The sequence below is a fragment of the Chinchilla lanigera genome, unplaced genomic scaffold (genome assembly GCF_000276665.1).
Source record: "Chinchilla lanigera isolate Chin_1 unplaced genomic scaffold, ChiLan1.0 scaffold00123, whole genome shotgun sequence".
Classification (NCBI taxonomy): domain Eukaryota; kingdom Metazoa; phylum Chordata; class Mammalia; order Rodentia; family Chinchillidae; genus Chinchilla; species Chinchilla lanigera.
This window is the reverse complement of record NW_004955524.1, coordinates 4,036,806-4,049,809: the sequence shown is the minus strand read 5'-3', so window position 1 is coordinate 4,049,809 and position 13,004 is coordinate 4,036,806. Positions and strand designations below refer to the sequence as shown.

The 13,004-nt window shown below is 38.3% G+C and overlaps 1 protein-coding gene across 1 annotated transcript in view; it reads left to right on the top strand.

Annotated features, from left to right (window-relative positions):
- The first annotated feature begins 432 nt into the window (after positions 1-432).
- LOC102020279 (vomeronasal type-2 receptor 116-like) overlaps positions 433-13,004 on the top strand; it is a 16,835-nt gene continuing 4,263 nt past the window's right edge. The window contains 6 exon segments of the mRNA XM_013507203.1: positions 433-564; positions 753-922; positions 8,449-8,737; positions 9,117-9,923; positions 10,734-10,961; positions 11,308-11,431. Coding sequence (XP_013362657.1) covers positions 433-564; positions 753-922; positions 8,449-8,737; positions 9,117-9,923; positions 10,734-10,961; positions 11,308-11,431 — 1,750 coding nt within the window.

Genomic DNA, 13,004 nt, shown 5'->3' with positions numbered 1-13,004 from the left:
CAATTATATAACTCAAAAATGTATTTTATTTGTGCAGTGATCTTGAGTGACTAATTTGGATTTCCTGGACATGGTGCAATTACTTGTACCCTGAGCAATAGACAGCAGGTGTGGCTGTGAGTGCCAGCACATGTGACTGCTTCGCAGGCAACACGGCTATCCCAGAAATGTTCTGTGGCTGCAACTCTTGATCATGGGCCTGTCAGGAGATACCTCCGCATATTCCACTCTGGAAGGCACAGTGCCTGATGTTTCTTGTATGAGCTTGGGGATTTTCCAAAGAAACTTAGCAATAAATCCTAGCACAGTCCATTAGCAACACCTCTAACAGAATCCACTCCGATGGCTTGCTGTGAAAAACTTAGGAGCAAATCTGCCCAGGAGAAAGTGGCCCCTGGGATGTTGCTATCAGTAGAGCTGGATTAAATCATGATGGCTTCAGGTGGAGAAAGTGATACTCAAGTGTATTTGTGTCTTGTGTTTTCTCCTGGACTCCAGACCTCAGATGTACAGCCCAGGGGTGCAACGGTGGCAAACTTCTCCAGGGACGTGGAGCAGGCACTGGTGACAGGAGCCAGGGCATCAGAGTGTCCACCTGAGTCAGAAACACTGTCGTATAAAATCACACACACATAACAGATTTATTTATTTATTTACCTTGCAGCCACTGCAGGTTTCCTCTTCACTCAGGCTAAAGATCTGCATACATGTCTGAAATGTTCCCTTTGATTGCTAACTTCCTTTTCCTGCAGCTCTCTGCCTTAGTGTGCACTTTTGACAACGAAGCCTGCCTTCACCGAAGGAGCACCAGTGTGCGCAGGGATGGAGACGTGGTGATTGGGGGCTTTTTCTCTCTTTATGTCTATATGTACTACACTGGTATCTTTGCTATAAAGCCTACGAAGGAATTCTATATCATGCCGTAAGTGTTTTCCTCGTGTCTTTATTTTCTTCCTGGTTATCAGGATGGATACTGGCTAGGAATCAGTGTTCTCTCTAATGCTATCCTATTCTGCCCACTCACACTGAGTGACAGGACTATGACTCTTTTCCTGTCCCCTTTAACTGCTTGAATGTGAGAGGTGTGTGTTCTGCTTTTGTTTCCTGAGCTTCTTGATTTCAGGGCTGGAACCTGAGGTAGACACCGCTCTCCACCTCATTCCATGGTCTGTGCCCTTTCACCTACCTACAAGCACTGTAGGGCAATAAGAGATGTTCTGTAGCAAAAGAATCCAAGCCCTTGGAGTGGACTGAATTGAATAGTGATTGGCTTTCACCAATTGTTCCCTTTAAACAGTTGAGAGTCTGTTAATATTTCCTTACTATGCATAAAATTGCTTTTATAAGTAATGATTACCCTCTTCCCCCTCCTGCTTGAAGACACTTGCTAGTGCAGATATTCAGTTAGTACTTCAGCTAAATTCTAGGTTGACATCTCAAGCCCAGGATGCGCCCTGACTCTTGGAGCTGCAGGCAGGGCCAGGAATAAGGGATGAGTCGGCTGTGAGATTTTTCCCCACCACTATGTCTCTTTCTCACTTGGACACAGGTATATCTTATATATTCAGCTACTGTCATATCAGTTCTGTATTCATCGTCAAATATCTAATGAAATAATGAACTTTTCGATGTGTCAGAGAATCCTAGCAAATGACCTGTGCTTCTGTGAGGAAAAGAGATGCCACAGCAACAGTGACTGACTGTGTCTTTTATAAGGTGCTGGACCTAGAGTGGCAGCTGCCCATATTTGGGAGCAAAGGTGCCAGTTTGAGGAATTTGAGATTTTTTCTTCTGTAGAGTGCCTATCTTATACTCCATATAATGTTCAGATGTTTGCTTATACTTTTATGCCTAGACATTGCTCCATGGTTACATAGTTACTGAGATGGGGTCTTATTGTCTAGACTATGCTAGCAGCAAACTCCAGGGCTCCGGAACTCCCTCTGCTTCAGCCTCTTGAGCAGCTGGCATTGCAAGCCTCTGTTATTACACCCTGAATGTGTGTTCTTTCTTTCCTAATTTTCTAGCAAGTGTTAAATATTATCAATGTGTTTTAGATATGAGTTTTGATTGTCATAGATGATGCTGAGTGTTTCTTTTCAAATAGTGACAGCAGAAGGATTTGTGAGTGGTTGACACAGACAACCATGCTCTGAATCTCCTCAACCTATGAAAGAATTATGCATGGCACTTGTTAAAACTAGAATGTCTTTATTTGATCATAAAAAATCAATATAGAACCCGCTGCAATGTGGTTTATTTTGGGGAAGCAGAATCTGAACAGTGGGTGGGCCGATGGGAGTTTAGCACCAAATGAGAGAACGGAGGACCCTGGATGGAATATTACTGAAGAACACAGGGGATCATGAGGGGGTTGGCTATACCCACCAGACAGGATTCTAACTAAAGACAGCTCAGCGTGGCCACACCTCATCTGAGTACAGTGGGGAATGAGAAACAGACCAGATATCCAGAGTTATAAGACTTTAAACAATTCAAAGGTGATGGATACAGGGTGTTTCTGCCACTAGGAGGGGATGAGCGGCCACCTGCTCTTCCGTTTACCTCTGGGCTCCCTGTACACGCTCAGGGAATCTGGCTGCCTTTGCAGTCGGCCCTGTTCTAGAGCCAGGCACTGTGATCCCTCTCTATGGTGAAAAGAACACACTTGCACTTCCAAAAGCTTTTTCTGCCCAGGCAGCATGCTGTACTCAGTAGGAGCAAGATTCCAGGAACTCAAGAGAGAGTTTTCAACACTTTTTGAATCAAAATAAAAAATAAATTTTGTAAATAAAAATATTTACATATAGTGACTATATGTAATAATATATATTATATATATTTAAAATCAGCCTTGTAGAAAAAACTTTTAGTATCTTCAACGATGACATTGCTTTTGTTTGGACCTGGTACCAGGCTTTCCTTTTGTTTCTTGGGTGAATAATCTTATTCTCTGTGGATGTCAGTGCCCAACTTCCCTTTGATTGCTATTGCTCTGCTACCTTGCTGAATATTTATTCCAAGGCTGAGAGCCTCCATACAGTGCTGAGTTACCCCAGTGCCAACACAGAAGCACTGTACTGGTCACTGTTTCGCTGAAAATGCTCTTGAAGTACAGTTTAAGAAGCTTCATCACACAACTTTCAAAACATAGAACTTTATCAATAGCATGTTTACAGTGTTCTGCACAAAGGTCTTTCAGCAGTGGGTGGGTGGAGCCATTGTCTGTTGTGAAGCCCCTGGAAGGAGGGTGAACCTCTAGCCCTGACCTTCACCCATGTTCACTGTGCTCGCTACTGTGTTCTGTAAGAAAAATCCAGGCTTCGCCTTGAAGGAGTTTCAGCTTTATCTTTAATTCTAATTTTGAATATTTATCAAACACTAATTATATATGTTCATGAGTCCTGTGTTACACGCTGACACACATTATCAGTTACATCAAGCGGATCAATGTATCCGTCATCCCAGGGACCTCTTCACATGGATGAGTGTGCACAGCAAGGTTGAGTTTCACTGAGTTAATAACATTGAAGGCATATTTTCCCCTAAACTCATGCATTAACAAGAAACACATGCTAGTTGGCATTAATTGCTGTATGTACATGTATATACACAAGACAGCTAAGATGATTGTACTACTAATTTCTATTAGTTCATTGAAAGGAACAGTTAGTCCTCGTATTGTCTGATGAATTTTACATGCCCATGTCTGGTAACCTGAGCAACTACTTTGAAGATAGCAATATGCAATCTAATAACCATTGTTAATTTCCTGTCATCTAGTTTTGAAATTCTATCTTTTTTTGTTATTTTATTCTCTTTAAATTAAAACTATAAATATATTGTTTTGCTCCTAGCAGAAAATTAGGATATTAAAAAATACCCAATTTTCTAGTGACCTACTTAGAATAATTCCTTACTCAAATTTTATTTTGAGTATTTATAGCAAGCTCATACAAACTTTGTAAAACACACCCTTTGTCTTAGTACTTTGCATTCAGGTTTTATAAATACTTCTCATACGGTAAATTTTCTTTTGTGTAATACTGTAGGATGGGCCTCAATTTGAGTCCTCAGTGTCCCAGAGAGCTGGGATTACAGGTGCACGACACATAGCTGGCTTCTCCATATAATGCTAAGTAACCCCAGTGCCAACACAGAAGTTTTTTGTTTTTTTGCTTTAGAAGCAAACAAATGGTCAAAAAATTCAGGTTCAGCATATAGCAGAAATTTTATTTGAGCTATTTTGAAACCCCACAGAAAAGGATCTACAGTTTCATTTTTACTTTTATCGTGGTCACTTCAGGTTATTGTATTTTAATTTTAAATATTAAAATATGTCTTTTGTAAACATCCCTGTGATGAACTTTAAATTACCTTCAAGAATTTGTGCATGGTTTCATTATCTTATTCATGTTGTTATTGTTTTCCTGAAATTGTTTTGTCATACTTGTCAGAATAATACACATTTTATTCATGTATAATAAATGGAGATCTGTCAATTACTGCTCTTTGTACTGATATTATACTCTTAGCTTCTGATTCCAGATTCCTTTCTGCATTTAAAATTACCTCTTCTGCTTCTTCTGATGCAAAACTTATTTTGTGAGCTCCTGTTCTTCCTGTTCATTGACTTGTCGAGGAGCGCAGTGCTTCCACACCACCCTCAGAGCAGGTTTTCCTCATTCACTTCCCTCTCTGTCCCCATCTCTGGAGATCCTCACTATTCTTGCTGGTCAGTGGTCCTACCTTCATCACAGTGACTTTGATTTTTACATCGTCTGGATTTTTCAGTACATTTTGGAATTTAATGAGGAATATGAGCTTGTGTGTGTATGTGCGCACGCGTTTGTGTGTGTGTGTGTGTGTGTGTGTGTGTGCATGCTTTTTAACAAAGAGTATGTTAAATTTTCCTACACATCTGATGAGCTACTGGGTCAAAAAGTCCATTGCTGACCAAAATGTATCTCTTGTGGGTATTTGTTTGACTGTTTATACATAAAAGTGTCCGTTGTTGCAGATAATATATAATTTTTATTAATTGGTTGGTTCTGTTTTCAAAGTATAAGTTTTAGGTTTATAAATTATGTTTGTGATGCATACATGGAAAATTATCCAGGTTAGTATTATACACAATTTCTATATAGATATTTAAGGATGGAGAGTGTTACTGTTATTGCTACCTCAGTGGAGTTGAGGTCAGATCACAACAGCAAAATCTCTTTTTAACAAATGATACCATACTACTGTGTGATGTTTTTATGACTAATAATCTGTGCTGATGTAAAACTTTTCACTCAAAGATGTACTTCTAAAGATTTTAGCTTGAGAAGCCTGGGTCTCCCTTAATCTTAAAAAATTTTAAGGGAGCATCTGTTACAAAACCACAATCTGATGTCTTATTAGGGAGATATTCAAGGGTTAAATGAAAATGTCAGTACACTTCCCCTTCTTTCCTTTCTCTCCAAATGTAGATGATCTGGAAAGAATTTAAATTGTTTGATAATGACAATTTTACAAGTAGTTCCTCCTTGCGGCTAATTTGTATTTAGCATGTTTTGAAAGACACATTAATGAGTTTTGAGATAATTGTTTTATTTTTCAATTTAGATCTATTTGTGATGTAACATTTCACTAAACTTTCCCACTTTACTGTGAATGGGAACCTCCTGGAGATGTTAGTGAAACAGTCGCATTGCTGAGATCCACACTGATTTTTTTTCATTTTGCAAATGTGAGATGAGGAATTTGCAAGGGCATCATCACCTGCACTTTCCCGTGGGAAGGATCCTCCACCAGGTTTACAATGTACTTCACCCAAGCATAGGGAATAGAGTCAAATAAAAAAGAATGAATCAATTTATAAAGCTAGATGTTAATTTAGAAGTTATCTGAAAACAGAGTAAACTGTACATAATATAAACAAAGAAATCATATTAACTATCACAAATTGTAAATGCTATAAATTCTTTAAGAATTTGTGGACCACTTTGATAGGAAAGTTATAAATTTACATATTTCCTGCTTACAAAAGGCCTGTATAAATGCAAACAAATTTGAAAAGATTCAAAGCCACACATAGAGGTAACTATAGAGATATTACCATGCATACTCCAGTCAGAATACATCTATGCTATCAGTTTTAATTTCTGAAAATTTCCATAATAAAGCATAGTGCAAAATCAAAATAAGAAAAATGCATGACCCATTGAGACTCGTATGGCGGTTGAAATTATCACAAGGAAATATTAATTGTGATTTCACATAGCGCAACAATTTAAGATCAAATACCAAAGAAGCAAAAGAAGTATCTGCTGCTGATATTAAGGAGAAGGGAATAAACTTTGACGGTAAAAAGAAGTGTGTACAAATAGAAAATAGCTGTCCATGAATGAAGACTTCCAACAATCCTGTCTGAAGGAAAGCATAATTTCTGGGTACTAATAGAATATTTCAAAGTTAAACACACAAGTCTAATTTATGAGAGCCATAAGAAGACACATCCTAGTACAAAAGTACATATATTCTTTTTATACTTTTTAGGAATTCCTCTTAGTTTGTCAGTCCATGTGTGCAGCACGTGATGTCCACATCCCTTGTGTGGAGCAGGACCATGTAGAGAGCACAGTACAACTCCTTTCTTTCAGTCTCCATCCCTTCCCTCCATCCCCATCCCGCCATTGCTTGATCTCCTTTTACTTTGACAAAGGTCTAGTTCACTACTTTCTGTTATCTCTCTTTTATTTTGCTCTTTATTTTTACAGTGGATCTCTCGTAAAAGAGAGACCATATGGGAATGTAAAGTAGTACAATCACTGGGAAAATCAGTACAAAGAGTCCTCAAAATCTGAAATGAGAATATACATTCTGAGCTTGGGATATAGATCAGTGGCATAGTACTTGTTAAGTGTGTGGGAGACCCAGCATTTGTTCTATATGATCATATATAACAGTAACAATATGTGTTGTGTCACTCACATAGTAAGTATCAAAAAGATGTGAATATCTACAGTTTGATTAATCAAGAATGAACATGTAAGACAATTAAAAATTATAAAAGGAAATACGTAAGAGTGTGTCATTGCCTGAGAGATCATGTTTACACAAAACTGTGGGAAGGATGAAGAGAATAGGGCTCTGTGGGAAAAGTACTTCTACAAATATTAGCTTTGTCTATAATTTATTTTGATAATTTAAACTGTAAACTGTCTTCCATTTTTTTGCTGAAACAAACTGTCAATGAGTCCTTGGTTGATCAGTATTGCATGTCTCTATTTGTTTTCATGAGGAACCACTTTGAAGATATCAATATGTAATACAACAACCATTGTTAATTCCCTACCACTCTGTTTGTAACTCTGTATTGTCTGTACTGTTCCTTTGCTATTTTGTAAAAGGTTGTCTGTCTGTTAATGTTTTCCTCCTTTTATTGTTAAAATAAAAAAAGAAATAGAAGAAAAATAAACAATAAAATGTTGATGTTTAAATTTTACATTGTTGAGTTTTGTAGATTCCTGTTCCCCACCTGGCTTCTCTCAAATGTTCCTCTGCATTTTCATGATTTCCTCTCATTTAGGGCTCTGAATGTAGAGAGAGTCTCCTGGATTTTGGTGCTGGCAGATACACAACTTTGATGGGGCAGAGTTTTAGCTAACCTGACTGCAAGTCTCTGAGATGTGAAATCTGTCTGGTTACCCAAGAACTTTGGTTGAGAATTATTTTTCCTCTTCTTTCACATTTACACCTTAGGAGAACATCAGTGTTGTGAAGATCAGTTCTGTAATATTCAGCAATAAGTGATATGTTACTACATGCAGTTATCTTAGTTCTCATTGCCAAAGACCATTTAAAAAGCCGAACATGAATGTAAAGTTCTTTGTTTCCTAAAATTTCCTCAGTATACATGGAGATGTAAAACAACTGTGTAAAGTCAAAGTTAATTCACTTGCATCAGCTATAAATTGCAAGACTTCACGGGAGCCTGTTCTTCAGAGACAAATTAGATTTACTCATCGTTTATCCTTACTTATGGTTTTGCTTTTTCTCGGCCAGCTGTATAAAAATGGACCAACAAGTGGGTTTGTAAATCAGCAATCCTTTCCTTTTAATAGTTGCACAGGCTGAGAAAAATCAAGAGAGAATCTACTTCCTAGTTTTTGAGGGACGCTCTTGTCAATGATATTCACATAGCAGAATTATGAGGCAACTCTTCCTTCAATCTTGTAGGGCCACTAAATGCCTTCATGAGAAATTCACTCCCATGATGCATCTGATTCTAATATCATTCAAAAACTAAACTTGGAAAATGATGACACTCATGCTCAGGTTCTGATGATATGAGCAGTGAGGAATAACCTAAGAATTCAGGCCATAAATACTGTTGGGTTGGATTCAGAGATGATCATTGATTGACTCTTTTCTGTACGGACCTCTGTGCTCTCTCTGCAGGTTTATGCCAAGTAACTACCAGACCTACCTGGCCTTCACTTTTGCCATTGAGGAGATCAACAGAAATCCTCATCTTTTACCCAACATTTCTCTGGGTTATGAGTTCCATAACTTGATTCACAGTCATTGGAGGATACTAGAGAATTCCTTCATTTTGCTCACAGGACAACATGAGATCCCTAATTACACATGTAGGAGAGAAAGCAAGTGTGCAGCAGTACTGACAGAAATGCCATGGGGCACCTCGGGTCAGATCGGGCCACTGCTGGAACTCTATAAATTTCCACAGGTGAGGGGTGGTGGGACAGGAAATGGTGGAAGTGCATCCATGGAGCTTCAACTACCAGGAGCAAAAAGGGTTAAAAGTGAGTCTGAGATTAGCATCTTTCAAATTGTGTGATGCACTAGGTACTGTACATAGATACTTATGAGGTTATCCACCATTAAATTTTTGCACTGAAGGAAGAGAGCAAGGATATGTCCAGATGTCTGAGTCCATTGTTTCAGATTTTATAAAAGTGTTTAAGGAGTAAGATGAATACAAAGAAATCTGAGAACATTTGTCTGGTTGTACAACTGCCAATTGTTACTAAGTACGTTTCAGGTAAACTACTGTGCTCTCTATCCACATTCTTCAGTATTTTATTCCAATTTTCTTTTCTTTTAAGGTTACCTTTGGTGCTTTTGATCCTACACTGACTGACAGTGGCCAGTATCCTTCTCTCTATCAGGTGGCCCCAAAGGACACATATTTGGCCCTTGGCATGGTGTCCTTGATGCTTCATTTCCACTGGACCTGGGTGGGCCTGCTCATCGCAGAAGGCCATAAAGGTCTTCAGTTTCTCTCAGATATAACAGCTGAGATGGACAGGAACAGAGTCTGTGTAGCCTTTGTGAAAATGGTCTCAACTGCGGCTGTGTCATATCTCTCAGCTACACAGAAACATAATATCCTGACTGCAGACACATCATCAGCCAATGTGGCAGTTATTTACTATGATACTGATAGTACACAGGATGTAAACTACAACATAGTGCAAAACTTTGTGACATGGAAAGTCTGGGTGACAAACTCACAATGGCAGGCTGACCTGGATGGGAGAAATTTCATACGTGATCCACTCCATGGTACTCTTGTTCTTTCACACCACCATGAAGAGATTTCAGATTTCAAAATTTTTGTCCAGGAAGCTACCCCTTACAAATACCCAGAAGACACTTACCTCTTTATGTATTGGTCCAAGAATTTCCATTGCTCATTCTCTGAGACTGACTGTGTCTTGAAGAACTGTACACCTAATGCCTCCATGGCTTGGTTGCCTCCAAATCATTTTGACAAAGCCATGAGTGATGTGAGCTACAATATATACAATGCTGTGTACGCTGTGGCCCATGCCCTCCATGCGATGCTTTTTGAAGAAGTACAAAGGCCACCAATGAGGAACAGACAAGTGAGGATGTTTTCCCCCTGGCAGGTAAAGCGCATTCTCTTGGATGGCATGCAGTGTCACCAAGGTGCCCCTCTCAAGTTATTCTACGGGTTTCACCCAAGAGTATTAGAATGATTTCTACAAAATACAAGACATTGTATATCACACTTATTGTTAAGGAGGTAATTCTTGAGCTGAGTTGCAATGATCCTCAATCAAGGAGCTACTGGCAAGGAAGAAGAAACAGGAGGCCAGCTCCTTGCTTCCGTCTGTGGGGTGTCAATGCCCACTTAGAGAGGTCCCATGGCATTCTTAAAGCACAACAGAAAAACCTGTAGTCACTTATGAAACTAGATGGCTTTAAACCTACAGTGCACATATTATAGGGATGTTCCTTTTAATTCTGCAAACTCTTCTGATATTGATGAACTCATTTTGTTGCTGTCAGAATAGACAGTGGACATTGTGTGTTAGAAGCTTTCATTCCGCAGTTGGTGTATTTGCCTAACAAAACTTTATTTATTTATTGTATTTTTATTTTTTGAGGTTACAAGAATTCAACTCATGGCTCATTTAACTCATGGCACTTGCCAGGCAGGCACAGTGTCACTGAGCTATATTCCCTGTCCCAAAACTTTATTTAAATGGGCTTGCATAGAATCTTTTTTGCAGAAACTGACATTTCTGTAACGTGACATTTTAGTCCTTAGACATTCATGTGCTCTAATTAACTAGATACCAGTGTTCAAGTTGCTTTATGTAAAAGGAAGTAAGCACTTTAGGGACTTTCTCCCACGCATATATTCTGTCCTTTCTCTGGAGCCCTGTTCACATAGGACGATGTGTCTCTTTCAGCTGCATCGCTTTCTGAAGAATATCCAATTTCACAATCCTGCTGGAGACCAAGTGAACTTGGATGACAGAAAGAAACTGGATTCAGCGTATGACATTCTCAATTTTTGGAATTTTCCAGAAGGCCTTAGACTGAAAGTTAAAGTAGGAATATTTTCTTCACATGCTCCACATGGCCAAAAAATAATTTTATCTGAGGATATGATAGAGTGGGCCACAGGAGCTACAGAGGTACATTGTACCTAATTATGACACACTTCCTTAGTCAAAAAAATAAGCTACATATTATCATAGTATTTGGGCCCCAAATTTATCTCATGAAATGGCCAAATTGTGCTCATGTGGAAATTGAACAACTCAATTTTCAATTTGAAAAAAATCTTGTTTACCAGCTTTCTGATCAGTGAGATATGCATTTAACTATATTTCTGTAGATATTCATTTCATCTTATGAAATTAACTTGGCATTCACCTAGGTAGTTTTATTTATGTATGTATGAAAATGAAGTTTGTTCCTCTAGCTCTGAAGAAGGAAGTAAAAGTCTAAGAAGTTCCCACCATCTATTTTTTTCCTTAGCCTCCCCGCTCAGTATGCAGTGAGAGTTGCAATCCTGGATTTAGAAAAAGCCCTCAGGAGGGAAGGGCTGCCTGCTGTTTTGACTGCACCCCTTGTGCAGACAATGAAATCTCCAATGGCACAGGTAGGAGCATGTCCTGTGGACACATTCTCACTGTTTTATTTTCAGCCCACCCACCCACAAAGTGAAAAAAAATCTTGCAGAGAACATCAAAGATAAAATTTTTCTTTCTATTGGTTGATTAATTTGCATGCCTAAATCTTGCAATCTGAGCAGCTACCTTGAATACAACAATGCACAATACATTAACCATTGGTAATTTCTTACTATCCTCTTTTGAAATTCTGAATTATTTTTATCTTTCTCTCTTTAAAATAAAAATTTTAAAAATATGAAACTTTGTTTTCACATTTCAAATTATTTGTTACATTGAGTGGTATTGCCCACTCTGAGAACACACTTTCCCTTTGAAATGCACTCTGATTTATTTTCCTTTTATTCCAATCATGTTATTTTTGTTTGTATGGTGTAGATTGCTGGGGACTGAAGCAGAATGTGCTGTATCACTGGCCTATGTCCCCAGTCATTTTTATTTATTATTTTGAGACAGAATATCCCCACCTTTTCTGAGACTGCCTCAAAGATCTGAGAGACCTGTCTCAGCCCACTGATTCCCTGGCATAATATGCATCACCACACCCATAATAATTATGCATCACCACACCCAACTACATGGAGTTGTTTTTCTAGTCCCGCTAAAAGCATTACTTTTCTCAAGGAAAGCCCTTCCTCCTACCCCACAGCTTCCAAGTTCCACCTCCGTTATGAAGTGTAACAGGCAGTAGGAGTAAAGCAAACTCTTTACTTTCTTTGAAACCACAGCAAGATAACACTTAAGACAAGGGGGAAGCATACTTCATTTTCCAGGGCCTGGCACTATTCTTCCCACAAACCCAGTGCTCAGAGAGACTGAGTTTGATTAAAGATGTGAGGATGTCTTTGTTGCACAATATGCTTACAGCACAGCACAATCTCAGATCTTAGGGTTTCACGCCTGTTCCCCTAGCATGCATAGATGAATCAGGTGACAGCCTATGACATGAATTAGAGTCTGTACCCCAGAACTGCAAGGATGATATGCACACAGACCAAGTGATTAACGAATGATAATATCTACATTTCACCAGGATGTCACGATCATTTTTACAGAGGTGATAGCATAATTACTATCTTAGAATGAAAACTGGTGGCATAGATCCTTGATAGGATTAAGAGAATTGGTACAAATGACATATCCAGCATTCATGGGACATTCAAATACCCTAAAGGAAATCGCCATGTTATTAAACACAGCTCATATGAGGATGAGGGTTGAAATTTTTTCTATAGATTTATGAAACTCTAAGATTTAAGACTGTTGCACATCATAAATACAACTTTGGACATATATCTCTTATATAATTATGACATGGTGGAATCACCTTTTTACTGAATATTTTCTATTTTGTATTTGTGTCAGACATGTTTTGATTTCAAAACATAACTAGTATGATTTCAAATGTTCTCTGAAATATGAGACTTCTTCTGTACTGCACCATGCAGTTATTTATATATATATATTTGTAGAGTGAATATATATATTCATAGCTATATATATTCATATATATTATATATTGTAGATTATATCATATATTAT